General features: G+C 40.7%; 2 protein-coding genes across 6 annotated transcripts in view; both read left to right on the plus strand.

Annotated features, from left to right (window-relative positions):
• The first annotated feature begins 92 nt into the window (after positions 1 to 92).
• Positions 93 to 8,862, plus strand: LOC135502047 (tubulin-specific chaperone cofactor E-like protein). Its single transcript, XM_064794529.1, has 7 exons — positions 93 to 263; positions 893 to 1,063; positions 1,494 to 1,639; positions 2,245 to 2,426; positions 3,314 to 3,659; positions 4,498 to 4,649; positions 5,314 to 8,862. Exons 2-7 carry the CDS (start codon positions 907 to 909, stop codon positions 5,702 to 5,704), a joined length of 1,374 nt encoding a protein of 457 aa, XP_064650599.1. The 5' UTR covers positions 93 to 263; positions 893 to 906; the 3' UTR covers positions 5,705 to 8,862.
• A 2,415-nt stretch (positions 8,863 to 11,277) lies between these two features.
• Positions 11,278 to 26,390, plus strand: part of LOC135502040 (uncharacterized) — a 56,053-nt gene continuing 40,940 nt past the window's right edge. For 3 of the 5 annotated variants that reach the window (XM_064794511.1, XM_064794512.1, XM_064794514.1), the window contains exons 1-4: positions 11,278 to 11,478; positions 12,609 to 12,944; positions 13,683 to 13,870; positions 14,697 to 14,967. In XM_064794511.1, the coding sequence (XP_064650581.1) occupies positions 11,397 to 11,478; positions 12,609 to 12,944; positions 13,683 to 13,870; positions 14,697 to 14,967 (877 nt within the window). In that variant the 5' untranslated portion in view covers positions 11,278 to 11,396. The remainder of the gene's footprint in view (positions 11,479 to 12,608; positions 12,945 to 13,682; positions 13,871 to 14,696; positions 14,968 to 26,390) is intronic. The other 2 variants (XM_064794515.1, XM_064794516.1) reach the window with 1 other exon arrangement.

The following is a 26,390-nucleotide window of genomic DNA, read 5'->3' on the forward strand; positions in this document are numbered from 1 at the left end:
CTTTTGTTAGTTCTAGAAATACACTGGAGAAAGTTTCATTGATGATTGTTCACAATTAATGAGTCAGTTATCGATTTAAAAAAGTTACTTTGACTGTGATCGACTGGTTTTGTCTTACTTCCACCGTGGCCTGCATACTTCGTCATCGTTTCACGAATAGCGATGATGTCACCCTAAGTACACAACAGGGTTCAAGAAGTGTCACTTTTCTGTCTAAAAAGTTGCAACAATCTTCATTTTACTGGCGGTCGTTGATGTGCCAGGTAGGTTTCTTGATTTGTAGTTGTTAATCTTCACATATTCAAGTGTTTTCCATCCATGAATACTCTTGTAAATTCTGCAAATTTATTGAAATTTTGCATTTTGTTGGTAACTTTTTGACAACATCCCACCAGTCTCTGTCCTCAGCCAGCCGGGCGGGGGGAGGGTCACTTAACCAATTAATGTGCACATCCATGTCCTGGTTTTTGTCGGCAAAGACAAATGATGCTTATTCATGACAGTGACAGTGTTTAGCGGCGTACTGGTACTAGTTAGCGGGGGCAGGGTCAGGAAGAGGAAATGCCCCCCCCTGCCCCCATCGCTACATTTGGGGGGCCAGTGTCACAAATGCCCTTCCAACAAATGTGAAACAATCTGCGGATAAGCATGAGAACTGCCAAGAACATTGACAGTTTCAAGGCCTTACATGACATTCCTCTTTAAATGACACTTCAATATTTGACTATATTTAAGTGGTGATGTGAGTCTTTGTGACTTTTTGAGCAAGCGCTTTTGAACATTGGCCAATTTTCAGTTGAAAATGCGCTATATCAAGTTGTTACCAATTATTATTTTCATCTAAAGTCATTTTCCATTGTTGTTCTTTTAATCTTTATTTTGTTACTTGAAGAGATAAAGCCAGCCATGGCCTCCGATCATGCGAGTAGAAACTCAGGAGATGGACAAGCTGAGGTGACACTTCTATCAGCACTGCATTCCAAATATAGCGATGACGGTGATGATGACTTAGGCGACTTGAGCTTTGAGATATGTGTTCCTAAAAGTGCTCCTGGAAAGAAAGGTATGATGCTGGTCCAAGTTGCTCCATCGGCATAAGCAGTAGGCCTAATATTTACGTTAAGTCCTTATTGCTACTCATTGTATTGTTAAAGTACTGAAGGAGATGACGCATAGTTTGAGTTTCTGGAAGTTTTGGGCGGAAAACTTGTTAAATTTTAGGTGTAATAGAATAGAACAGTGTACTGAACAAATTGGTTTAGCTTCTGTTGACATGACACAAAAATGTACCACATTCACATTGAATCCAGATTTGACTCAAGCGATTTGGTCGGTGCAAAGACATGGAAATTTAAAGAACAATTTTCATCATCTTGTGGTTTTTTGTCTCATGTAACAACACTCTTGTTGTTAGTCTTGATGTAGATCCCAATCTGGGATGCTCAGATGTGACCTCCTCATTTCCAAATATAAAACTTAGTTTTCCTTTCTAGCTTCTGGTGCTATGGTGCTTCCCAAGTGTCTTTCTCTGAATGACTATCATATAACGACAATTGGGAATGTTGACGAAGTGGCGGATTTTTGCTCCTGCGTGTTTGAATTGGACCTTACAAAGAACGATATCAATGATATAAACGATGTGAGTATAATAGAAGTGCAGTCAAACCTCTCTATTAAGGACAACCTTGAGACTGAAAGATGTTGTCCCAACCAGGGAGGTGTCTTGATTGTAGAGGTTAAATCTAAAGAAATTATCCAATTGGAACCAAAATGACTGTCCTTGATTAAGAGGGTTGCCTCCTTGAAATGTCATCACCAAAGCTTGGATCCAACTTTGGTCTGGACCCTAGCTCAAGATCTGTCTGGCCTGGTTGGACCTTCCAGGAGCTGGGGTTTCTGCCAGCGTAGCCCTCAGGGTCACAGGGACACATAAGTATCCAAGACACCTGGCTGAGGTATTGGTAGATTTTAAATTTTTACCCTTCTAAAAAGGGCTCAATTTGACAGCAAAATTGGAAAGCTCTATGCATCAGCTCTCCTGAGAACTTTGAATCTTCGAAAATGGGGATAAAAAACCCAATTTTAAGAGGATATTTTCCAAGCTAGGGCAATTCCAAAGACATTTCACATGAAAAGTGATTTCAGCACTTTTTCTCTTGGCGCTGTCCCTTACCAGGCTACCAAACAAGGTTAATTTAAATCGCTCGTTTGCCCAGCACTTCAAGGCCTGATTTATATTTCCAGGTGGTCCTAGTTGCTGGGAGACTTCCCCTCCTGACATTCCTCAACCTGTCTTCCAACCCGCTAAAAATCGGCCTCAACCAGGACGTGCAATTTGAACCAAATCCAAGACTGAAAACACTAGTCCTAAATAACTCTGGAGTGATGATGGAAACTGTTCAAAGATTGATGGAAATTTTCACGGAGTATGTATCATGCCACTGGGAGACACTTCAGTATATAAATGCATTTGAGATCCGGTTTGGTGTGTTGTGTGTGATGTCAACCTGGCTTCTCCCAATTAGCTGGTTTGAAGGAAATTTGCGATCCTGTCATGGGGTTGTGAGTGATACAAATCTGGCTGCTTCCAATTAGCTGATTCAATGGAAGCCGTACCTTGAATAATTCAGTTGACGACTGTATTGGCATTCACCTGTTGTACTGTAAGTTTGGAGCTTAAAGGGTAACTCGTGTCAAATTTCGCCATATAATGTTTTAGCTGTTTTTGACAAATGACTACGTCACTTTCTCATAAATCGGTAAGGTTTTTGAATCGAAATGCACATTTTCTAGAAATTGATGGTTTAATCCCGCCCGGACGGCTCGCTTCGATGCCGTTTTCGTTGATGACGTCACAACATAAACATTTTCGCGGTCGCGGTGGTTTACATTCAGCGATTTTATAATAAATCTAATCAAAAATGGAAAATTTGAGCTTTACATTTGTGATCAACAATTAAAAACGGACGTATTTCCGCAAAGTTGTGAATCACATCATAGTATCACTTTAACAAGGGGTAACAAACCAACAGTTTATCTTTTTTGTACAAGTTTTATATCTCTTTCAGGTTTCGACTTGGTTAGCCTTTCTCAAGGAGTGTTTTTGATTAAAGTACAGTAGAACCTCTCTCTCAAGGACACCATTGGCGCTAACAAGTGCTGTCCTTAATAGAGAAGTGTCCTGAGTAGAGAGGTCAAATTGAATGGAAACGACCAATTTGGGACCTTAACTAGTGTCCTCAATAGAGAGGTTGTCCTTAATATAGAGGTGTCCGCTAAGGGAGGTTCCACTGGATTTAAATTCTATTTCCAGGTTGCAAGAACTCCATCTCAGTCTCAATAACTACCAGAAGATAACCTTGGTCAAAAACAAGCCACACAAAAACATTAAAAGTCTACATTTTAACGGCAACGACGTCACAGACTGGCCGGAATTATGCAAATTAGGGCATGCTTTCCCCAACCTTGAAACGCTGTTCATGACGGAGACGAAATTAGAGAAATTTGACTCGGTGGAGGAGACAGATGATGCGTTCCCAAAATTGAAGTCCTTGCGTATTTCCAAGACGGCGATCAATGATTGGGACGAGGTTGACAAATTGAACAACTTCTTCTCTGCGTTGACAGATGTCCGACTTACCGGTATTCCAATTTTAGAGGTAGGTATATTCATGGATCAATGGAATTGCATGTTTGGAAGATGCCAGCCTTATTTTAAGGTGTATCAGGTCTATATTTCGCGGGGGTGGGGGGGGATGGGGGGGGGGGCAGTTAGCTACTGCAAACTCTCCATCCCACCCCCTCCAAGAGTCTATTGCCCTCAGGACTAAAAGTTGAGAAGAGTCTGATAAATGAGGAATAAGATCAAATGAATTTGTTCAAATTGTTTTGACGACAGTCTAAAAAAATTTACTAGCTGCCGGATGCACCTCTTTTGTTTCATGTGACACAATTTTTGAAGGGACAACTTGGACTTGAGATATGTTCTGGTTTTTCATACAAAATTGCTTCCAATGTTCCATCGGACCCGTGAATTCTATCGGCGGGATAATTGAAAAATCTTTGAACTATAGTATACCCATAGGCCTGCCTGAAATTCACAAGCCATGTCCAAAACTGCCTCGCAACACTGACGAAAATCATTCTTGGTGAACAGTTTCATACTACAAGTGGCGGTGAATGGTGGCAGCAGGGGATATTATCCTCCTGACCAGGTAAATCCCATGCCAAAGTTGTCCCTTTAAATGTCTTTTTCCACTCTTGTTGTGCGTTGTTGATTTTCCCAGTCAAATGCGAATGTTATCCCTGAGAGAGATGGCTATGCCTGCTGTTAATTCAACATTGATTGACCGGGGTGAGTAGGTTTCAGCAGGTTGTAAGCCAATCTTGGCAATAATTAAGCTCGACATACCCACACTAGAGGTTCAGCATTTTAACTTGTTTGAGAAACACAGAATATCTCTGTGACGATGTCACAACTACCACTTCCAATTTCAGAATTTTTCGGAAAAAGAGAGGTTGAACTTTCTGTTGGCCCGACTAACAAGAATTCAAATGCTCAACGGTAGTCGCGTCCGAGAGGAGACTCGCTACGATGCGGAGCGAGCGTTTATAAGATACTATAACGATAGTGAGGAAAAACCAGCAAGGTGAGAATAAAATCGAGTTCATAGCTCAGGCCACATGTTTTAAATGTCTCGGTTTACACAGAATTGAAACGATCCACTTGGGACCCAAAGCAGTGTCCCTAATAGGGAGGGTGTCCTGCTAACAGAGGTGTCCACTTAAGGAGGTTCCACTGTATTTCCGAGATGGACAACATGTAAATATTAAATGAACCATCCTTGTTTTCTCCTGGCCTAGGTATTTTGATCTCGAGCAAAAGCATGGAAAACTGGGCTCGATTGTGGATATTGACTTCAAAAGAATTGCCCTAGAAGAAGTGGACATTTGGCGACCAAGATTTAAAAAGATATCCTGATGGAGGCAGTTACCAAATTTTTTAAAGGCTTGGTTCATTCATGTAAATTGTTTTTGTCTGTCCCGCAGATAATTAGAAATAAACATCGCCGTAGAACAGTTTATCAGACACGCCAATATGACGGAAATTGACCAATGCAGCCAGGCTTTCCAACTTCTCCTCGGAGCGGGTGGTCACTGAAGGTCTCTCATGTAGAGATAATGCCATGAAAAACACACTTTTTGGGATTGATCGTATGCATTATTTAGCCGTAACAAGAAAGAATCTGAGGCTGAAATAGACTTTTTGATACTCATTTGCTGAAATTTATCTATCCATTTTATTTTTTTCAGATTCCATGAACTCCAGAAAAAACATGGAAAACTTGAACCGCTGGTCAATGTTGACCTTGCTCCAAATGCTGACCCCTTTGTCAAGGTCACGTTTGGTGACAAGGTCAAGACTATGCAAATTGATCCCAAGCAGACTGTTGGAGATTTCAAGGAGAGTTTGGCGGAATTTTGCGGGATTCCTGCTGCGAGAATGCAACTTTACTTCACCAAGCCGCCGGATGAGTGGTTTATCGGTCATTTTGCCGAGTTGAATAATCCGAAGAAGTTTTTATATTCTTTGCTTGTTGAAGACGGGGATAATTTCACCGTTTATGAAAGAAGGGTGAATCCTCTCCAGCACCCAGCTGGTAAAAGGCATCGGCTGGCAAATGTTAAGAAAACACTTGATTAACTGTGAGAATTAGTCTACTAGTTCTGTAAACCCCTTTTTTTTCGAGAGCCAAATACTTTCGTGAGCCAGATATTTCTGCAAGCCAGATATTTTCGCGAGCCAAATATTTTCGCGAGCCAAATATTTTCGTTAGCCAAATATGTTCACGAGCCAAATATTTTCGCGAGCTTATTATTTCGCGAGCTGAATATTTTCACGAGCCCAATATTTTCATGAGGAAGGGGTAAAGTTGCCAACTTACGGCTGCGTATCCAAAGGCTGTTCCCTTGTGAACTTGTGGTGTTGCTTTCGTTGTCTCCATGGCACACCCTTGTGCAATCATTGAGAACGTCCAATAAGCCAAAGAAAGGTTCACTTCGTGTGTGTGTCGCGTCACAAGGAACATGAAACAAGGAAAACTGCACAAGTCTATGGATATGCAACCTTAAAGGCCTTTGCCGGTTGTTAAAAATTGTAATTGAATTTGAAGTTGTGTGAAAACGTACTGGATATAAATTCAACAATGCTGTACACATATCATAAATTCGCAGTTTCAGCGAATTCGTAATGGTGATAACTGCACTACGGCATTGTGTATAACTGCATTTCTATTTTCCTGGACCACCAGTAACTATGAAGTGTTCCCCCTTAGGCTGGTATGCGCATGATGGACAAAATCGTAATGAAAACGTTTTTGCTTTTCGTCACCCTCACAGACAAATTAACGTGAATCAACGTTTTTTGTCATTTTGTCCATTGTGTGCACGTAGCTTTAGGGCACAGATATGTTTTTCGGAAATAAATAAATTTGCGGATATTGATGAAAGTGAAATTTGAATAGGATGTTTGCGCGAACTGAAAATAGAGGGGTTTACATTAGCTTATTTAATGCTACTGGTGCTATTCAAGAAATTTGTTATTTTCTCAAAATTAATCATAATGCATGTACTGATCGTGTGCTTAATTCCAATGAATGGCCATTCTTCACTCTACAATTTTCGTCCAGACTGATGTCGTCATTTCTCTTCCAATAGTGAAAAGGGAAAATAACGTGTGTGACACTGTACGAGATTGGCAGGACCACGGCTGTTAAGCACAACAAAGATGAGCTGTGAATCATGATGGTATATTCACTGGTCTTGGTGAAGACTTTGAAGGTCCACGCCGTTCGTTAAAAAATTGGAAATTTGTAGTTGAATTGGAAAATTTCCGAGTGTATGAATATGCATGAACGGCTGTTGGTGAGGTTGGTGAACTGCAACTTTACCATGGTGAATCTGAAGCTGCCGGAGATTTTTTTTGTAAATTCAAAAACGGCAAAGTAGGCCCGCCCGGCACACTTTCGAGGCTCTTTTCGAAGGCCTTCCCGGGCCACGACGATTCCGACCAGACCATCTCTGGTTAGAGCTCAATGAGCGCTTACAGAAAATGACATTTGTCACATTCCTAGAACTTTTTGTTCGGTCCGTTTTTCAACTCGAGGTTTCGGACACACGTTCGCCCACCGGCCGATCATCGAGATCTTTTTCAAAAGGGTACCCTTAATATTGGCATTCACTTCATTTTGAAGGAGTTCTAATTGCTTTAGGATTTCAAGTTCTAGCCAAAATGGTGTTGCTTATGTAAAACACACCGTAAGTGTCATTTACTATCTGTGAAAATGAGAATTTAGAGCTTTCCTTTTGTGTGTGAGTTATATAATTGAAAACTTTCACGCACAAAGAAAGCACATAAAAAAGTTTTTTAGTTTGATATGATATTTTATTTTTCAAACATCTTTGAATATACAGTAGAACCTCTCTATTAAGGACACTCTCGATGCTGTCCTTAATAGAGAGGTGTCCTGATTAGAGCGGTCAAGTTGAATGGAAACAACCTATTTGGGACCAAACTAGTGTCCGTAATAGAAAGGTTATCCTTAAAGGCCATAACTCCAGGTATTTTGCCATTTTCTGCTGTAAGACGATTTCAAAAGTGTACCTAACACTTTATACAATACAGAAAACCCAATGCAATTAGCTCCATCCATTTTGAAGATATAGCCATTTATGTGTTTGACAACTTGATTACCTAATCAGGCAGCAACTGGCTTGTTAGAGCCAGGCGGCGGGTTCAGCAAAAGTTGTGATGTAGATTAGGCTATTGCCCTACTTGGGAGGACAAATATCAATGAATGTGAAAAGTTTGTCATTACTTACTGACATTGGTTGTATTCCACTCACACAGTCACTCCATATGATAGGCCGGCCCAGGTCTCTTGCTTGTGATCATTCTTTGTCATGTACTGGTATAGTTTATCCTCTAGATAATATGTCCTCCTGACTCAATCTGTTCTCCATGAACAACTCTCCTCAACTACCTTAAAAAGTCCCTCCACCCAAAAGTACACACAGATCTGTGATGTCATCACTACATCAGCACAATGTCATTATTTGTGTGTAAGTGGTCTGCTAGTTAAAGTTAACAGAATGCTCTTAAAATTGATATATGAAGTCTGTTAGTCTGTATTTCTAATTCTAACCTTCGATATACCCTATAATAAGGTAAGGTAATACAGACAAATTTATACCATTATAGAAAGAAATCAAACATCAGTCTGATCTATGTCAGTAAACTTGCCGCCTGACTTCACTTAGAAACCTAACCAAGGCTGTTACATAACATGTAAACAAAACAGTTAATCTTGCTTTATCTCTGGACTGGGTGCTTCAATTTTGATCAAACTTGATTTAATGCGGAGCTTTAAGTCTACTCTTTGAGGATCTGTACATGTCATGCCATCATAAATGCAGGAGTCGTGGCCTTTAATAGAGAGGTGTCCGCTAAGGGTGGTTCCACTGTATACAGAATAGTTAACTTCCCAAGGCTGAAGCAATGCATTAATAGCGCTGGGATACAAAAATTTAGCATTCAGAATACAAAGAATGGCGGCACTGTGGCAGTGAAAGTACAAAAACGAGCATTAATGATAATAGAAAACAAAACGATGAGAGAAACGATTTTTGACTGTAAATAAACCAGTTTGTTCGTTTATTTATCGCCTGACGATTGTGGTGGTCAAACCGTGGCATAAAAAAGTCCTCCATATAAATGTGCCGTGTCATGTCGTGTATCATGTGTTTAATCGAAAGCCTTGGTGTGGAAAATACGTGAGTGATAATATTGTGAAAATAAATATGTTAAAGTCAAATATTTTGCTTTGGTTCTCTCGTACATCGTCTTCTTAAAGGGACAATATATGCAGCAGCTAAGCAGGCAAGATAAAGTTACATGAAGTCCCCAATAGGGGTCTCTCACATCTCACAGTACGTCGAAATCATTCATGCTTGTACAAGGAAGATATTTAGTGCTGAATCTGACATGACCCAGGGCCCTTACTGTGTATATTAGTCACCTGAAGATGGCCAAACTAGCCCCTCTGCTCCTGCCTATAGTTCACCCTGGAGATTCGGCACTACATTTCCCGAGGGTATTCCTTGGTTCGGCTCGGCTCGTTGGAGGATTTCCTGGAATTATAAGTTCCAAAGATTATCTTTTTTTACAACAAAAAATGCTAAAATTTTGCATCAAAATCGTACTTGCGCTGACCCTCATTAGTTAGTAGAAAAATCACCAGACAGCTCTACATGGCGGTGAAATTCACCCCTATGACCCACGGGGACATCTATGACCCGCGGGGACATAGATCTATGACCCGCGGGGACATAGATCTATGACCCGCGGGGACATCTATGAACCATGGCCAGACCTTGGCTGGTGAGTTTTCTGTTAACAAATGAGGGTCATATATGGAACACTGGGCTCTAAGGAAATACTTTGTCAGATTATGAAGCTTCTCTGCAAATATTCAGGTACTCTAAGTGTGAAGCAGCCTAGGGGTCATATACGTCCCATCCCAGAACCAGTGTTAATGTGAAAATGTATCCCAAACTGATATTGAATTGTCATAAGGGACCCAAAACAAGGTGAATAACATAAATGTTCATCTGTCCTACTGCCAGAAGTATATCTGGGTTCTCTAGGGTGAAGGTCACCTCCCCTATGAGGAGCCGCACTGGTGTAGTGGCTCCGGTCTGACCAGCAGTCAGCAGGTCCCTGGTTCAATCCCCACTGTCGGTGCCAGAGAACTGGTTGGAAATGCCCAGGTTGTTGCACTGCATGATATAAGCTGTTCATCTGAGATCTGATTCTTGACCTCGTACTGACAATGAAAACCTTCACGGGGTGATATGAATAAAGACTAGCAAATGCTTTTATCTACAACTCCATGTACATTTACACTTGGCCTTTCTGTACAAAATTGAAGTAAAAGCATTTGCTAGTCTTTATTCATATCACCCATTATCTTTCTTGAACTTGGACAGACTATGGAAAGTTATTCAACAGTGATACAGGTTGTGACAATGTCTTTCTTGAGATTGGACTGACTATTGAAAGTTATTCATCAGTGATACAGGTTGTGACAATGTCTTTCTTGGGATTGGACTGACTATTGAAAGTTATTCAACAGTGATACAAGTTGTGACAATGTCTTTCTTGAGATTGGACTGACTATGGAAAGTTATTCAACAGTGATACAGGTTGTGACAATGTCTTTCTTGAGATTGGACGGAGTATGGAAAGTTATTCACCAGTGATACAGGTTGTGACAATGTCTTTCTCGAGATTGGACTGACTATGGAAAGTTATTCACCAGTGATACAGGTTGTGACAATGTCTTTCTTGAAATTGGACTGACTATTGAAAGTTATTCAACAGTGATACAGGTTGTGACAATGTCTTTCTTGAAATTGGACTGACTATTGAAAGTTATTCAACAGTGATGCAGGTTGTGACAATGTCTTTCTTGAAATTGGACTGACTATTGAAAGTTATTCAACAGTGATACAGGTTGTGACAATGTCTTTCTTGAGATTGGACTGAGTATGGAATGTTATTCACCAGTGATACAGGTTGTGACAATGTCTTTCTTGGGAATGGACTGACTATGGAAAGTTTTTAACAGTGATACAGGTTGTGACAATGTCTTTCTTGGGAATGGACTGACTATGGAAAGTTTTTAACAGTGATACAGGTTGTGACAATGTCTTTCTTGAGATTGGACTGACTATGGAAAGTTATTAAACAGTGATATAGGTTGTGACAATGTCTTTCTTGAGATTGGACTGATTATGGAAAGTTATTCAACAGTGATGCAGGTTGTGACAATGTCTTTCTTGAGCTTGGACTGACTATGGAAAGTTATTCACCAGTGATACAGGTTGTGACAATGTTTTTCTTGAGCTTTGACTGGCAATGGAATGTTTATCATCAGTAGTACAGGTTGTGACAGTGTGTACCCTGAGATGGGAGGAAAATTGACAAACTGTCGGCCAGAACCACATGTTGTGACAATGTCTTTTATGAGCTAGGACCAACCTCTAAGCTCTCAATCAGTAAGACTTGGGTTGTGACATTGTCTTTCAGTCTTGAACTTGAATGCTGCGAAATGTTGTGATTGAGTGACAACTCACTTATATTTAAAAGTGCTTTGACGAATTGGTCCGGCCGAGTGTGAGGTGGTTTCCTTTTCATTTCTGTCGGTAGACGTCGCTGCATGGAGAGTCGGATCGATGTTAACAACATTACACAGGAACCGTCTACTGTGTCATCCGTCTGATTTCATGTATTCGCATGATTTAGCCGTCCAAAGTGGTGATATCAGTGGCTGACCATGGCTCCGGTGACATTCTGTGGAGTTTGTACATACTGTGGTATCATTTTGTGTCTTTTGACTGTGCTTTTAGTTGAGAAAGGTGAGAAATATGAAAACACTTTTTTTATCTTGTCTTGTATTGTAGGATCATGGATGCATGTGTGTACTGTAGCGTGTGTACACGGATGTAATGGCCCTGCACTGCATACTAGATAGGCCTACATCCTGTGCAGGCACTATTTAGCCACTTTGGTTGCGTCTGTTATTCAAAGGCCTATCACATTGCACATGATCTATGCTTATAGGCTTTCGTACAGGCACCCTTTCATGATTTCATGATTCAACAACCAGCTGAATCATGAAATATAGGCCTTTTTCTTCGAAGAAGAGGGATCAGCGCCAAAACAAATCAAATGCACACTCTCAGATCTCGTCAGAAGGCCTAAGCCGACTTCGGACAATGCCTAGAGACACGGCGATCCTTTGTTCAATCTAGATGAAACGCATGTCTGGTCAGCGCCAAAAAACAAACTTCTTCAAATCGTCTACCTAGCCATGCAGTTTGGGTGCGTCTGTTGTACTGTAACCCTTTAACCGCCGAAAACATTTTCTGTAATTTTCATAACGGAGAAGAGTTAGATTCCTCGAAACCGCCAATCATAGAGATGATCTACACCCTACCTGCACGCCATCTATCAGTAGGTGGGAAAACTGTGTAGCAGACGATCTTTTCAATGGAACTCAATAATGTCGGCGGTGATAACGCAGGCGCACGTCGCAATTTGGTGACAGTGGCAGTTGAAGGGTTAATATATACTTGCTGGGTTTCTGCCAGACATAATATTCGGGTACGGACTAAAAGTGAAAGACGAAGCCTGTCATCGGAATTTTCATCCCTAGAAGCCGCCATTTTGAAAGAAAGTGCACACTCTGCGCTGAATGCTGATCCCGCACTGAATATCCAAGATCAGCCAACCACAGTCGCGCTTGTATAAACATGATGGCTCATCACTTAGTCATCGACTTCAACTGTTCAATAGGCAATCACAATCAAATTTGTATATACTTCAATTCAGCTGTTCGATAACTTTGTTTTTCAAACTGACATTTTTTGGTATGTATCTTTACCCTAGGATTTATTTTGGGTACGTAATTTTACCCTCCAGCGGAAACTCTGACTTGATATTAGTATTACTAGTAAATGACCCTCTTCTCTTGTTTTATTTTCAGTGAATTCCTCTGCAACATGTCAGGAGAAATATTTAGATGGACAAACACCGGATACCAAACATATAGTTACAGTTGGGGAAAAGATAACACTCAGATGTGATTTGTCTGCGGTCAACGAAACAACGGATGTGGTCTACTGGAAGAATGATGAAGCCGTGATGTCCGAGGATGGTGGTGTAATTCCAAAATTTCAGTCTAAATTCAATGTATCTTATGGGAAGAATGCGAAAGGGATACTTCTCTACACAATCTCATGGATAGCAGAGTTAGACGATGCAGGGAGTTATAACTGTACATGCTCAACAGGTGGAATAAGATTCAGAGTTTGGATTAGGCGTAAGTATTTAATTAGAACGCCCCCGTATAGCCAAGAATTAATATGGGGCTGAGACTCGCTGGTGAGGATTTTTGTCAAATCTGATTTCATCATCTTGTTTTCTAACAGGCCTTGGACGTTGGTCACAGAATATCGGTCGAAAATGCGTTAGGCTGACGTTACATAGGCCTCATTCGTTCACTTCCCACATGTCACGTTCCAGCTTTACTTAACGTTCCTCGGTGAATGCACGGCCTTGTGGCATGCATTCAGTGAGGAACGAACGCATTAAGGGGAACGTGACATGTGGGAAGTGAACGAATGAGGCCTATGTAACGTCAGCCTTAGGCCCCGTTTACTTGTGTCGGTCCTATGAATTGCAACCCCAAGGGCCAACAACTGAACAAGTATGAAAACAATTTGTGTTTGCCGTCTTGTTTTATCAGTTTGAGGGGCTGTGTGTAGAAAACCCCCCAAAACTGAAAAGGTAAAAAGTGCAATATCTTGTTTATTAGTGACTTGTTTTCAATAATATTTTCAAGGTATAATAAAGGTAGGTACTCCAAGTGAGGATACATCACATACCGATTTTGATTTGACAAATAATATATTATACATGTAGCATGTTTCCTAACCATCAATTATCTATAGGGTGAGCACATTGCATGGTGAGCACAATGGCCCCTGGCCTTTTCATCATTTCAAACGTGCTCATTAGCTAGATTAGACAATACATCTTCTTGTTATTCCTTTTTTAGGCCCCTGTAATACGGTGGATAACGTTTTGTCCAATGGTACATCTGTGGAAGTTCTTGATTTCCTCTCAAATAACACCCGTGTCAAAGATGTAGCATATAAGGATAGTTTTAACTTCAGTATTGCACTCGACTGCAATTGCACTTGGCCAGAGGTTAACAGGACTTTCAATGGTGTATGGTATACTAATGTAAGTGGATTTTATTTAATCGATGCTGTTTTTAGCGACTATTGACTCAATGTTTCAACTGACAATCTTTTTGTGGACGTATGGGGGGAGATCGTGCCCCAAGTGCCCTAAAACCAGCTTAGTCCACCCTGCCCCTTCCTTGGCCTCCAGCTAGGGGTCTTTCTATAGTTGGCTAGTATTATGGAGCAATACAAACTTGCAATTAAACGTTTTTTTCGAATGAACTCATTGCAAAACTTGCAATTTTCATGAAGACTGTGATTTGGCATAGGGGTCAATAGAACTTTCACGCTATCGACTGGCGCAAAGACCTTTGACAAGTTTGAAAGCATGGTCTGATAAAGTGGTGTGAAATTGCCCCGAATCCCAGGTGCCATGAAGTGGTGTGAAATTGGCCCTTGGGGTGAAATTGTCCCAAATCCCAGGTACCATAAAGTGGTGTGAAATTGCCCCGAATCCCGGGTACTGTAAAGTGGTGTGAAATTGGCCTCAGGGTGAAATTGCCTCAAATCCAAAGATCTTTATTGGGCTACACTATAGTAAGTTTAAACTCTTAACTATAGTAACTTTAAACTCTCTATTAGGCTAAACCATAGTAAGTTTAGCCTCATGAGTTAATTTTATCACATCTTTTTATAGTGATTCAGTTGAAAAAGAAGATTTACATACCATGACCCCTCAAGCTGCAGAGTGGAAAATGTATTGGACAATTTTTACTCCACTCGGCCAGTGCCACTCGGTCTTATGTACTTGTTACTCATAAGGTGTTTCAGTAGGATATGATCTTTTCATAAACGTCAAAAGTCTCCAACTCCTTTGATTCCAGGACACAGACACAGCATCAGTCTGTGGGAGCGGTTGTACGGAAATAGAAGATGTTCAGATGGCTAACATCACCGGTTATCAGGACACTTCGCTAACACCGATTGGTTGCTACACTGGGAAAGGTTCTGTGACATATCGGTACAGAAATGTCTTCGGCAGTATTCACCCGAACATAACCTGTACTCCGGAGATGATGAATAGAGTATACAACTTCTATATCAATGAGGCGCAGAGCACCAAGCAGAGAACACTCATGAAGATTCGTTGTGGTGGTAAGTTTTGCATTTTTCTCATGTTTTCACGACCTGTAGAGGTTTTCACCCACCTGATCAAGATGTGGCAAAATAGCACGAGTTTGTTGTGTCTGACTCTGAGAATCTTGGAGAAAGTTGGGAGGAAAATATTTTAAGATTATCTTTTATTTTGCCACTATTTTGTTCATTCAACATATGGAATTTGGGGTATTTTCTTTGGAATGTTTCTCTCTTTTGATGCCAATGGCTCAAGTGTACTCCATGTAAAGTAAGGTGTTACAGTTCTGCAGTGCAATTATAGCCCCAGTGTGAAGTGATGAGGCTCACCAGCTCTTGTCAACACTGTAGGGGTTAGCATTGTAGTGTGGCTATAACTGTACCACCTAACCTTAATCAGCCGATATTGAGTGCTCGCGCGACAGCCCTTAAACTGAGGAATGATGAAAATATACTTCATTTATCCAAGGAGTGAAAAAGGCGAAAGCTGGCACAAAAAATCATGTGTCAAATTTATTCCTACCCAGTTGCCAAGATTTTCAAAAGTTTGGTTTTGTGTGTTTTGGAGTGTCTATGAAATAGATAGTTGTATTGTTCACTCATGCACTTGCGTTCCCATCAACATGCCCTCAGAAAAAACCTATTGGAGACCATAATTGTGATAAAGATTTTTGAACGAAAGTAATTTTTAGCACACCTGGGGGAGCTAATGTCATCATGTCTTGTTCGTCGTCTGTCTTGCCGTCGGTCCGAATGTCCGTCAACAATGGTGGCACGTTTGCTCACTGTTGAGTCTAGAAAGTTGAAACTTGGTGTGAGGATGTCTTATGACAACATGACTTGACACACAAAAAATCATCACCATTTTGACCTACTTTCTGGGCTCCAGGCGGCCATATCAATCATTGAAAACCTTATTTTGTCACCATCTCATGAACACTGTGACTGTCTGATAGCTAAAACCATGACATTTTTACTGTCAACACTTCTGATGAGACTACATGACATAATATGAGTTTTTTGATTTGACCTACTTATGAAGGTCACAGAAGTCCAACTCTCAAATTTCCGTGACGGTGGCACATTTTGTCATTAATTGTCCTAGACTCTTCAAATTTTATATGGAAACACCTAATGGGCATCTGTACAAGTTGACCCAATTTAGGTCAACTGTGACCTAATTTTGACCTAGAGTTATCAAGTTCACAGACTGACAGAGGTCAAACTCTAAAAGTGTCATTGATAGCGCCACATTTTGTCATATTCAAAAGTCAATTTAACCTCCATAGATGTTATTGAGAGAAATATCAACAGGAAACTGGTTTCTCACCGCTTTTCTCAACGTAGAAGAACTGAAATGTGTGTATTTTTGGTTGACATGAGGTTCGCAACCGATTGACTAAGAGAAACCTAGATTTCTTTCGGGGAAAATTTTAGTCACGTTATCGATCTCAAATTGAGATGATTCTGTGACACCTAACCCTTTAACTGCCACCGTTGCCGAATTGCGACAGCGCCTATGCGTTATTAATTCAGTTCCACTGAAAAGATCGTCTGCTACGCAGTTTTCCCGCCTACTGATAGATGGCGTGCATTTATAGTATCGTTTCTATGGCAGTTTCGAGGAATCTAACTCTTCTCTGTTTCAAGCTCCAGTCTTTTAAAAACAGGTTATCCAAAAAAATTTAAAAGTGAAAAGAAATATTCGGCAGTTAAAGGGTTAAAACTGTTTGTCTTCACCATTTTGTCTTCGTCTTTGTCTGCTAAGCAAGCATTGCTAATATTCTTTCTCTTTTATTTCGGACTTTCCTACAAACTCATTAACATTATCAAACTGGTTATCGGTGTTAACAATATCTTCATGTCCCTTTCATTTTTAAAGTATAATCGGGTGCAATAAACTCATTTTAGGTCGAAAATGCCCCCAAAAAATTAAATTTGGACGCTACGTATCAGTAGCCGTATCCTAAATGTCTTTGAGGGTATGTACAACGTAACCTAAGTACCTCTGGTAGAGACCGGATTCGGACACACGTAATTCAGCGTCGATTCTATTCCAGGAAACTTTCCATTTTAAAAGGCAACACATGATGGAATGACAATACATTTATGTCTGATTACTCCAAAGCAAAGGAAAAGTGATATCATTACAGGATAAACTGTCAAACCTTTTGATATTATTGATGATTTTCTCATCTACAGATATCTTATTCCATTTTCATTTTGTAACAGAGATTTCTATCGAGAAATGCTACATTTGATTAATTATGATGTCGGTCACATTGAGGTGTGACAGCTGATGCTATTCTTCTTTATCTGCGAGTCCTCCATCATCATCATCATCATCAGTGATTTTAAATAATATTCATAACAAAATAAACATTTTCTGTCAATTAAGTTGCCGGTATGCCAAATACAACAACAATGTCAGTCACTACAATGGAAAGTTCGACAATCATGGAAAGTACAACAACAATGTCAGTCACTACAATGGATAGTTCGACAATCATGGAAAATACAACAACAAGCTCAGTCACTACAATAGATAGTTCGACAATCATGGAAAATTCTTCAATGGCTACAACTGTCAACAGCAGTGGAGGTAAAATCCATATAAATCGCCAGAAAATATGCATCTGTATAAAGATGCAATATCATAGATTGTGATATACAGTAGAACCTCTCTATTAAGGACACCCTCAGAACTGACAAGTGCTGTCCTTATTTGAGCGGTATCCAGATTAGAGAGGTCAAATTGAATGGAAACAACCACCTTGGGACCACAACTGGTGTCCTTTATAGAGAGGTTGATCTTAATAGAGAGGTGTCCGCTAAGGGAGGTTCCACTGTATTTTCTTTGTTTTTCCTGCAGTTGCTTCTGGTCCGCATCTCACCTCCAGATTTATCAAAACCTTTTCTCTGTAAATTGTACCGCTCTCTTTCATACAGTTGTTTTTTTCATTCATCTTGGCATTTTCTACATCTAACATTTTTGAAAGTGGAGAGATTTCTACAAAATACGTTTTTAAGCTCAGTTTTTTCGCTTTACATGTGTTCTCATAACCCTTTGAACCCCGAATATCTTTGGGATTTTACTATTTTTTTGCAAGGTTTTTCTATCATTAAAATCATACATGCCATGTGCACTGTCCATTTACTCTCATTCAATACATCACAACAAGCTGTATCCGTTGTCCGGCTCGCATAGAGTCCTGATCCGAGTTGTATATCACGTTATCTGAGGTCAAAATGGCCCGCAGTGCCTCCTGAGCATTCATGAATTTTTGCCTGGTAGCCATGACGAAATCACCTTATGTCCCTCTCCAGCATGCAGTCACCAAAAATCGGCTCAAACATCGACAGCAGACACACCAAACTGGTTCGAAATGATCGTCCTTGATCAAGAGTGCCACCCCGTATAGCCAAAGGAACTAAACGTCCATAGATCGTCAGTGAGACAGGTTGATACACGGGACTGACTTTTGTAACCCCCCACCCCTGTACGCTTGCTGTATGTTTCGGTAATACCTCCCTCTCCCCTTGAGTACGTAAGCACAGCGACTCCTGCCAGTGTGGTATTCAGACTTTTACCTTAGTATTACCTATGATATATAAGGTCCGACGTACCTGAGTGTCGGCGGGCACCTATTGTATTGTCGATATTGAACAGCTTGTTGTGATGTATTGAATGAGAGTAAATTCAGAAAAAAAACCTTTTGGTGACTTCAGGTGGGAAAAATCTTACTTTCGGTGCGTGCATACACTTTAGCTTTGACCCCCCTTCCCCCTGTATGCATGCTGTTGGCATTGGTATCAATCCCCCTCCCCCCTCGGTGCGTACCTACATGTACTATGGATAGCCCCCCAATGGAGAAGAAAACATCTGTTATCCATTGGGTCTGCACTATTATCGGCAATTGCTGGTATACCAATTAAGAAAAAAAAGTACTTTTACCAATTTTAAGAAAGAGGGCAGACTTCAAATGGAAATTAGTGAAGAAAAAGCTGCCTATTTGAATGTAGACATTTCAAGGGTGCAAGGAGAGGGCATGAAGGCAAGCCTCTGTTGCCAACGTGAATATCTTCCCTGTGCAAGGGAAACATAACTGAATGTTATTCCTTCACCTATCAAAATCTATCATGTATACTGACAAATCTCGATCATGTCACTGTTTATATTCGTTTCCATGGAAAAGACATTATGTGTCTGTTGCCATGGTTACAAACAGGGTTTGACTGTTGTTAACTCTGCTGTTGCAGGACTGACAGGTACGATCCTTTGTCTATCAAATCACGCGAATCAGTAGGTGCTGATTTATAATGTTATTGTTTAAAACCTCACTTACTTGGACATCACTACCCCCAATGCTGACATTGCTCTTACTCCTTTAGGCCACATATTCTAAAACACCTGGGTTAAGAATTTGCGCATTGCGCAAACGCAGCCTCGTTTTGAATTCAGCAGTTATCATTAGGCAACCGAAACGGCTTGTGTTAGTGCAAAATATGGAAGCAGTAAAAAAAAAACGCATTTGTCATTTTTTAATTTTAGATGTTTTAGAATACAAATTGATACCTCACTGTCGGTATCCAAAACCGCTCGGGTGGATCTAAAATGTTGGCCATAACTTTGGTTCTGCCTTGGTTTTGGTCAACATTTTAGCTCCACCCTCGCGGTTTCGGTGAGACATCCAATACCTCCAGTTCGGTAATCAATTCCGTAATCCATCGACTGTTCCCTTGTGAACTTGTGGGGTCGAAAATTACTGATGTGATGATGTTATCATTGAAAAACTCATCATTTTGCAGGATATGATGGCAGTGAAATCTCAAAAGGACATTTTTCTCTCTAGAAATTAAGGCCTTTAATATAAAGTGGTGTTCAGTATCATTATGATCATAGCAAGGCCTGTGAACAACCTGATGTCGTATTTAGAAAAGTCAAATTTTTCGAATCATAAACGTCAACTTTTTGCAGAAGTCCTGAAGCTCTGAAATAATTACTCTATTGATGCATGAGACTATTGTAACGCACTTGGCGCTTGATCATAGAGCTGTGATTCGATCTGATGATCTCGCTTAAATAAGCAAATGATTTATTCCATATATGGTCTGATGTCTAGTTGGTTGATGGAAATTACGTCTCCCGGAGAAATAGCATGATTTACAGTGTAGGTGGGGTTCCTGGGTGTGGTGGCTTGAGGTTTATGAAAAACATCCCTAGTATAGTAGTAATCTGGTATATGTTGGTCTTTCGAAATAACATGCTCTTCTGATTTTGTCATGGTGGTAACTGGAAGTTTGGTCATGCGTGAGGGGGGGGCTCGGCATTATTGAGCCAATGTCTGAATGAACGAGAAAAAGCCATCTATTTATTTATACCTCTGCATCCATTAATCATGTTAAGATTGTTAATTGAGGTTGTCCACCGAATAGGATAGAATGGTATTGATAGTGTCGCTATCTACCTGTGCAGTGGTGAATTATGGTGTTCATTTCTCTCAGACTGCCTCTATCTGGTGGTGCAGTGGTGAACCATGGTGTTCATTCTCTCAGACTGCCTCCATCTGGTGGTGCAGTTGTGTACCATGGTGTTCATTCTCTCAGACTGCCTCCATCTGGTGGTGCAGTTGTGTACCATGGTGTTCATTCTCTCAGACTGCCTCCATCTGGTGGTGCAGTTGTGTACCATGGTGTTCATTCTCTTAGACTACCTCCATCTGGTGGTGCAGTTGTGTACCGTGGTGTTCATTCTCTCAGACTGCCTCCATCTGGTGGTGCAGTTGTGAATTATGATGCTCATTTCCTCAGTCAGTGCCTCCATCTGGTGGTGCAGTGGTGAACCATGGTGTTCATTCTCTCAGACTGCCTCCATCTGGTGGTGCAGTTGTGAACCATTGTGTTCATTCTCTCAGACTGCCTCCATCTGGTGGTGCAGTGGTGAACCATGGTGTTCATTTCGTCAGGCAGTGCCTCTATCTGGTGGTGCAGTGGTGAACCATGGTGTTCATTTCGTCAGGCTGTGCCTCTATCTGGTGGTGCAGTGGTGAACCATGGTGTTCATTCTCAGACTGCCTCCATCTGGTGGTGCAGTTGTGTACCGTGGTGTTCATTCTCTCAGACTGCCTCCATCTGGTGGTGCATTAGTCAAATATAATTTTAAATTTAGTTCAGATCAGACGCCTGGGGCGACAGTAAAAAAGGTCCCGCCCATATTTTTCAGACATTTATGACACACCAGTCCAAACACACCTGTTCTATTGTTCCATGGCAACTGTTATGTCTTGTCAGTGTATTTCTGTTTAGCAGTCAACATTTATATCTTCCGCACTTTAGTGGTCGATGTTTTATCAAAGAAAATTATAATCATTGTATTTTATGCCTTACAGCTGCTTTGGTCCATATTGTGTCGTGGACTAATATGCTTGTGCACAAGTCCGTGATTGCATTATTGGAAAGAGGAGCAGTGTTCTCCAATATGTCACAGTTTGACTTGGTGGGGCAGCATGGTGAAAGCATGACTTTTGCAAGCATATCCTGTGATCACCTTTATTGCTAAAAAGTAGTTAGCTCCAGCTAGTCTCAAACAAAATAGTGTCACAAAAGTGACAGTTAACATGCATTTATTGCCTTCTAGGGGTTAAAAAAGCATTAAGGTCCGTTTAAATTGACTTTTTGACTACAAATTGTGAGCTAAAGACAAAATGATTTCTACAATTGGACTCGGTGGTAGAATATTTTGACTTGGTGGTAAGGCCCCAAATTTTAAACTTTGGCCCGGCAGCAAGTCGTCAACTAATAGGAGTTGGAGAACAGAGGAACGATGGGCTGGGTTGGTCATTCATGTAAAATGTCATATTAATGACCTTTAAGGTCATTGAAATATGACCTTTAAGGTCATTGATATGAAGTTTTTACACAAAGATTAAATACTCTTCTCTCGAAGTTCTTCTAGGTCTTCCTCTTTTGTCTGCTTGTTGCATTAGTTTGCATTTCCTCACGGTTTGGTGTCAAGAATCATGGCCTGGTGCATCTGTCTAGGGCGTTTCCATAGGCCAGTAGGCTTACACAAGGCACCTTTGATATTTCAAATCCAGTCCGATATCCCCATCATTCCACCTGGACTGCTCAATAGACTCGCTCTTCTTTCATCAGATGTGAAGTTGGTTTATTCACTGGAAAAAGAAAAAAAGAAAGAGCCAAGTGCAGTAAATACAGGCCCTAGCTCTGTGAAATTTGGCAGAACAATGTTTGTATATTTTAGTAGCAATATTGTAATTGATATTCAGTTTGCAATTACTTAATTCGAAAACCCCATTAGAAATTTTATTTTGGAATTTTATGTAATTGACCTCAAACATAATCTTTTGGTATTTGAAAAAGTTATATATCTGTGTATATAACTGCCACATGTTCGCTATGACGAAGTCAGGACAGCAGTGTTAGAACCAAAAATCAATTTGGAAACTGTGCTATCTTTTCAAATACAACAATACACATTGTACTACAAATACATAGTTTGGAGGAGATATTGATTGGCACTTTGTATAAAATGCTGTGGTTTTAATTTTACCTATGTTCCAGTTAGGTATAAGAAAGAATTAAGCATCAACATCAAAATACAGATTTCTGACGATATGAATGATTACCAGATATGCTTAAGGAAGCAACCTGCCTTAATGGTTCCTTTTTCTATCCATGTTAAAGAAACATTTAAAATAAAATGAAATGTCAGTTCTTACGTAGCACTTTATACTATACGAAACAACACTACAGTAACTAGTATTGGGCAATTCGCCTAACAGCAAATTGCAGACCATATCCCTGGTGAAAGTATTTTGTCATGTTGAGAAATTAGGTTTGCACCAGGATATAACCAGATAAATCAGAGGCAAATAACCCTGAATAACCAGCTGAATTAGGTTGTGACAGTAGGTGCATCATAAATACTAGAATTAGCGATGGTTCTGGGACTGCAACAACTCAGCATATGGATGGTCAGAATCCAGCAGACAACAAGCAAATGTAATCTGAATCTCAACATCTTTCGTATCTTTTGATGAGTTTTCTGGTCGAGTGAGGGAAACCAGTTGGCCATCTGATATGGCTGGTGGGGATGAAAGCTCCCAATGTTGGGACAACCAATAATACATTGCGTCTCCACAGTATTTATATTATAATACCTCCCTCCATGCACACATGGTTCTGCTGCCAATTTTTTCTTCAAATGATCTAGGTGTCAATCATGCACTTGTGGGTACTGGCACCACGTAGGTAACTTCTGATCTGATCTTAAGTGGCAGGTTTTTGGTGCTTTGTCCTGGTGCTCATTTTTAAGATGACAAAACACTATCACCAGGGATATGGTCTGCAATTGCTGTTAGGAAAGTCACAACCTGGGGACAAAAAATAAATGTGATTTAGACTTCGCATTCCTTTGAAGTGTAGGTTGCAACATCCCAGGCCATTGATGCATGCATGGTCACAACATAGGGGCAACCGGGAATCATGGCAAGGATTTTTACAACCATTCTTTTGAGGTGTAGATTGTGATGTGAGGGAAGTGTCTTGATCTCTACATAAAATTCCTTCGACATGGTGCAACAAACCAGTCCAGTAGATATATACATGGTCATAGCATCGAGACAACCAGTATGCAAGGTTACGGCCAGGCCCAAGGGGTACGACCGATCAGCACTAAGAGTAAAAACGTAAAATGCAATAATATCTTTTTAAACTAACTGCCACAGTAGGTTTATTTATTCAGTCTTTTTGAAGTAAAAGAATTACAGTGAAAAGAACGAAATACGGCTGGAATATTATACTGGTTTGTCTTCGGACGGCAAATTCAGCACTGCACCGATGTCAAGGTTAAGACGGTTATACGACTTTGCCTCATCAGCTCCTCGTGGTCAAGGCTCCTATATCCGTGACTGATACGGTCGCAGAACAGAACAGATGCTGATCATCCCCGTCACTGCGTCAGGCTGTAAAACAGAGCGAGGAAATATTTTAACTTCACCAGAAGTTTTATCATTCATTATTCAGACCAACAGACACTGACTACCTGCTAATAGTCTATGAATTTCATTGTCATAATTCAGAACAAACACTTATCACCTTTGCTGACAATATTTTCAGAAGGTGTGTACATTCGTGTGTCCATTTACACTGCACGTGTATACGTGCTTTACTGTACATTTCTACAGGAGTGAGCAGGATGTACAGAAAAACGATCTCCAAAACTGTTGCTTTCAGCACTCGCGACACGTTAAGCGAGGTTTTAGCAATTATTTTCAGTGAAGGTATATCTCATGTGTAGAGTCTGGGTGATTTTGAGACATTCTTAGGTGTTTAAGGCGCACAGTTTGATGAAACTTGCCCGAATTCGTAATTTTTTTGATGAATGTATATCCGCCATTGCGGGGATCTGGAAACTTTCGGATGACAAGTTTGCCTCAAAAGATGGACGTGCTCCCTATAATCACCCAAACTAACAGCGAATATATATTCTTAAGATCCTTTTCATGACCTCTGATGAGTTAATTTTGTCTGATGCAGTGTTTCAACACAAATTTGAGGGCGATTACAATCACGAAAAAATCACACTCACCCAGTCTAGAATGCGTAGACGAAATGTCTGTTGGCTCTTCCATGTAGCGGGTATCCTCCCACCTGTTCAGGTCGGGACAGATCAACGTTGAGCAACTTGCCTAATCGGTAAAAACGCGGGAGGCAGTGCTATTACCGGAACGGTTCAGAACCGGCGATTTTCATCAAAAATCACCCGAAAACTAAAAAAGTAGGCAACGGCTGCAAAAATAAAGTACACGTTGTTCGTTAGCAGGTTATGAAACGTAACCTAACCAAATTTCAGGTCGTTCCGTGCGGCAGTTTCGGAGATACGTGTCGAAAACCACATCCCTCGGGTCCTGGCGATCGGCTCAGTAAAAACAATAGACCATATCCACGGAGTTGTGGATATGGTCTAATAACTGTCTCAAAGCGTTTTCATTCATTTGGCCTTTTCATACCAGAAACCAAGGTGTGCAAAATCTCTGCTTGAGGCCATTACAAGGTAACATGTGGCACTGGCTGAGCTTCGAACCTATGACCTACTGATTAAAAGTCGGACACTCTCCACTGGGTCACCGGACTTCCATACGTCTGAGATACCTCATTCCGAGTACCTGCCTTTTGGACATGCATGTCAGAAAATACAGCCAAGAAACGTGGGGGTCAGTCAGAATTTGAGGCGGTCAAGTTAGCCTGAGGTCTGCTGGTCAGACCTGCAGGTTGAGGCAGGTTTTTGCAGTAAAACCTACCGCATGTGATAGCCAGTTAATTTTAGACGCACTTCCCTAAATTTAATCAATCTGTGAAACCAATCAATGTTCGAAACTATCGACACTGCTCAGCATTGCGCTAATTAAATGATGGTGCTAGTACTCCAGACAGGACAAACCATTTGCCAGACAGGGGAGTTCCAAGTGGTGCATGTAGTGCAATGTATGAGTACTAGTTACAGGTGACCCCCCAATTGGGTCATACCCATTCACTCCTGACCAGGCCAGGAGCGCCACCTTACCTGTTTATTAAAAGCTGATAGACACTTCAATGATTCAGGTGCCATCAGGGAGAAGCACCTAAATGATTTAATCTGAAAACAATCTATGTTTGAAAGCCATCTACACTGCTCAGATAGACACTTCAATGATTCAGGTGCCATCAGGGAGAAGCACCTACATGATTTAATCTGAAAACAATCTATGTTTGAAAGCCATCTACACTGCTCAGATAGACACTTCAATTATGCAGGTGCTATCAGGGAAAAGCACTTACATGATTTAAACTGAAAACAATCTATGTTTGAAAGCCATCTACATTGCTCAGATAGACACTTCAGTGATGCAGTTGCCATCAGGGAGAAGCACCTACATGATTTAATCTGAAAACAATCTATGTTTGAAAGCCATCTACTCTGCTCAGATAGACACATCAGTGATGCAGGTGCCATCAGGGAGAAGCACCTACATGATTTAATCTGAAAACAATCTATGTTTGAAAGCCATCTACTCTGCTCAGATAGACACATCAGTGATGCAGGTGCCATCAGGGACAAGCACTTACATGATTTAATCTGAAAACAATCTATGTTTGAAAGCCATCTACTCTGCTCAGATAGACACATCAGTGATGCAGGTGCCATCAGGGAGAAGCACCTACATGATTTAATCTGAAAACAATCTATGTTGAAAGCCATCTACACTGCTCAGATAGACACATCAGTGATGCAGGTGCCATCAGGGAGAAGCACTTACATGATTTCACCTGAAAACAATCTATGTTTGAAAGCCATCTACACTGCTCAGATAGACACATCAGTGATGCAGGTGCCATCAGGGAGAAGCACCTACATGATTTAATCTGAAAACAATCTATGT

Source organism: Lineus longissimus, chromosome 18, assembly GCF_910592395.1.
Source record: "Lineus longissimus chromosome 18, tnLinLong1.2, whole genome shotgun sequence".
NCBI classification, from domain to species: domain Eukaryota; kingdom Metazoa; phylum Nemertea; class Pilidiophora; order Heteronemertea; family Lineidae; genus Lineus; species Lineus longissimus.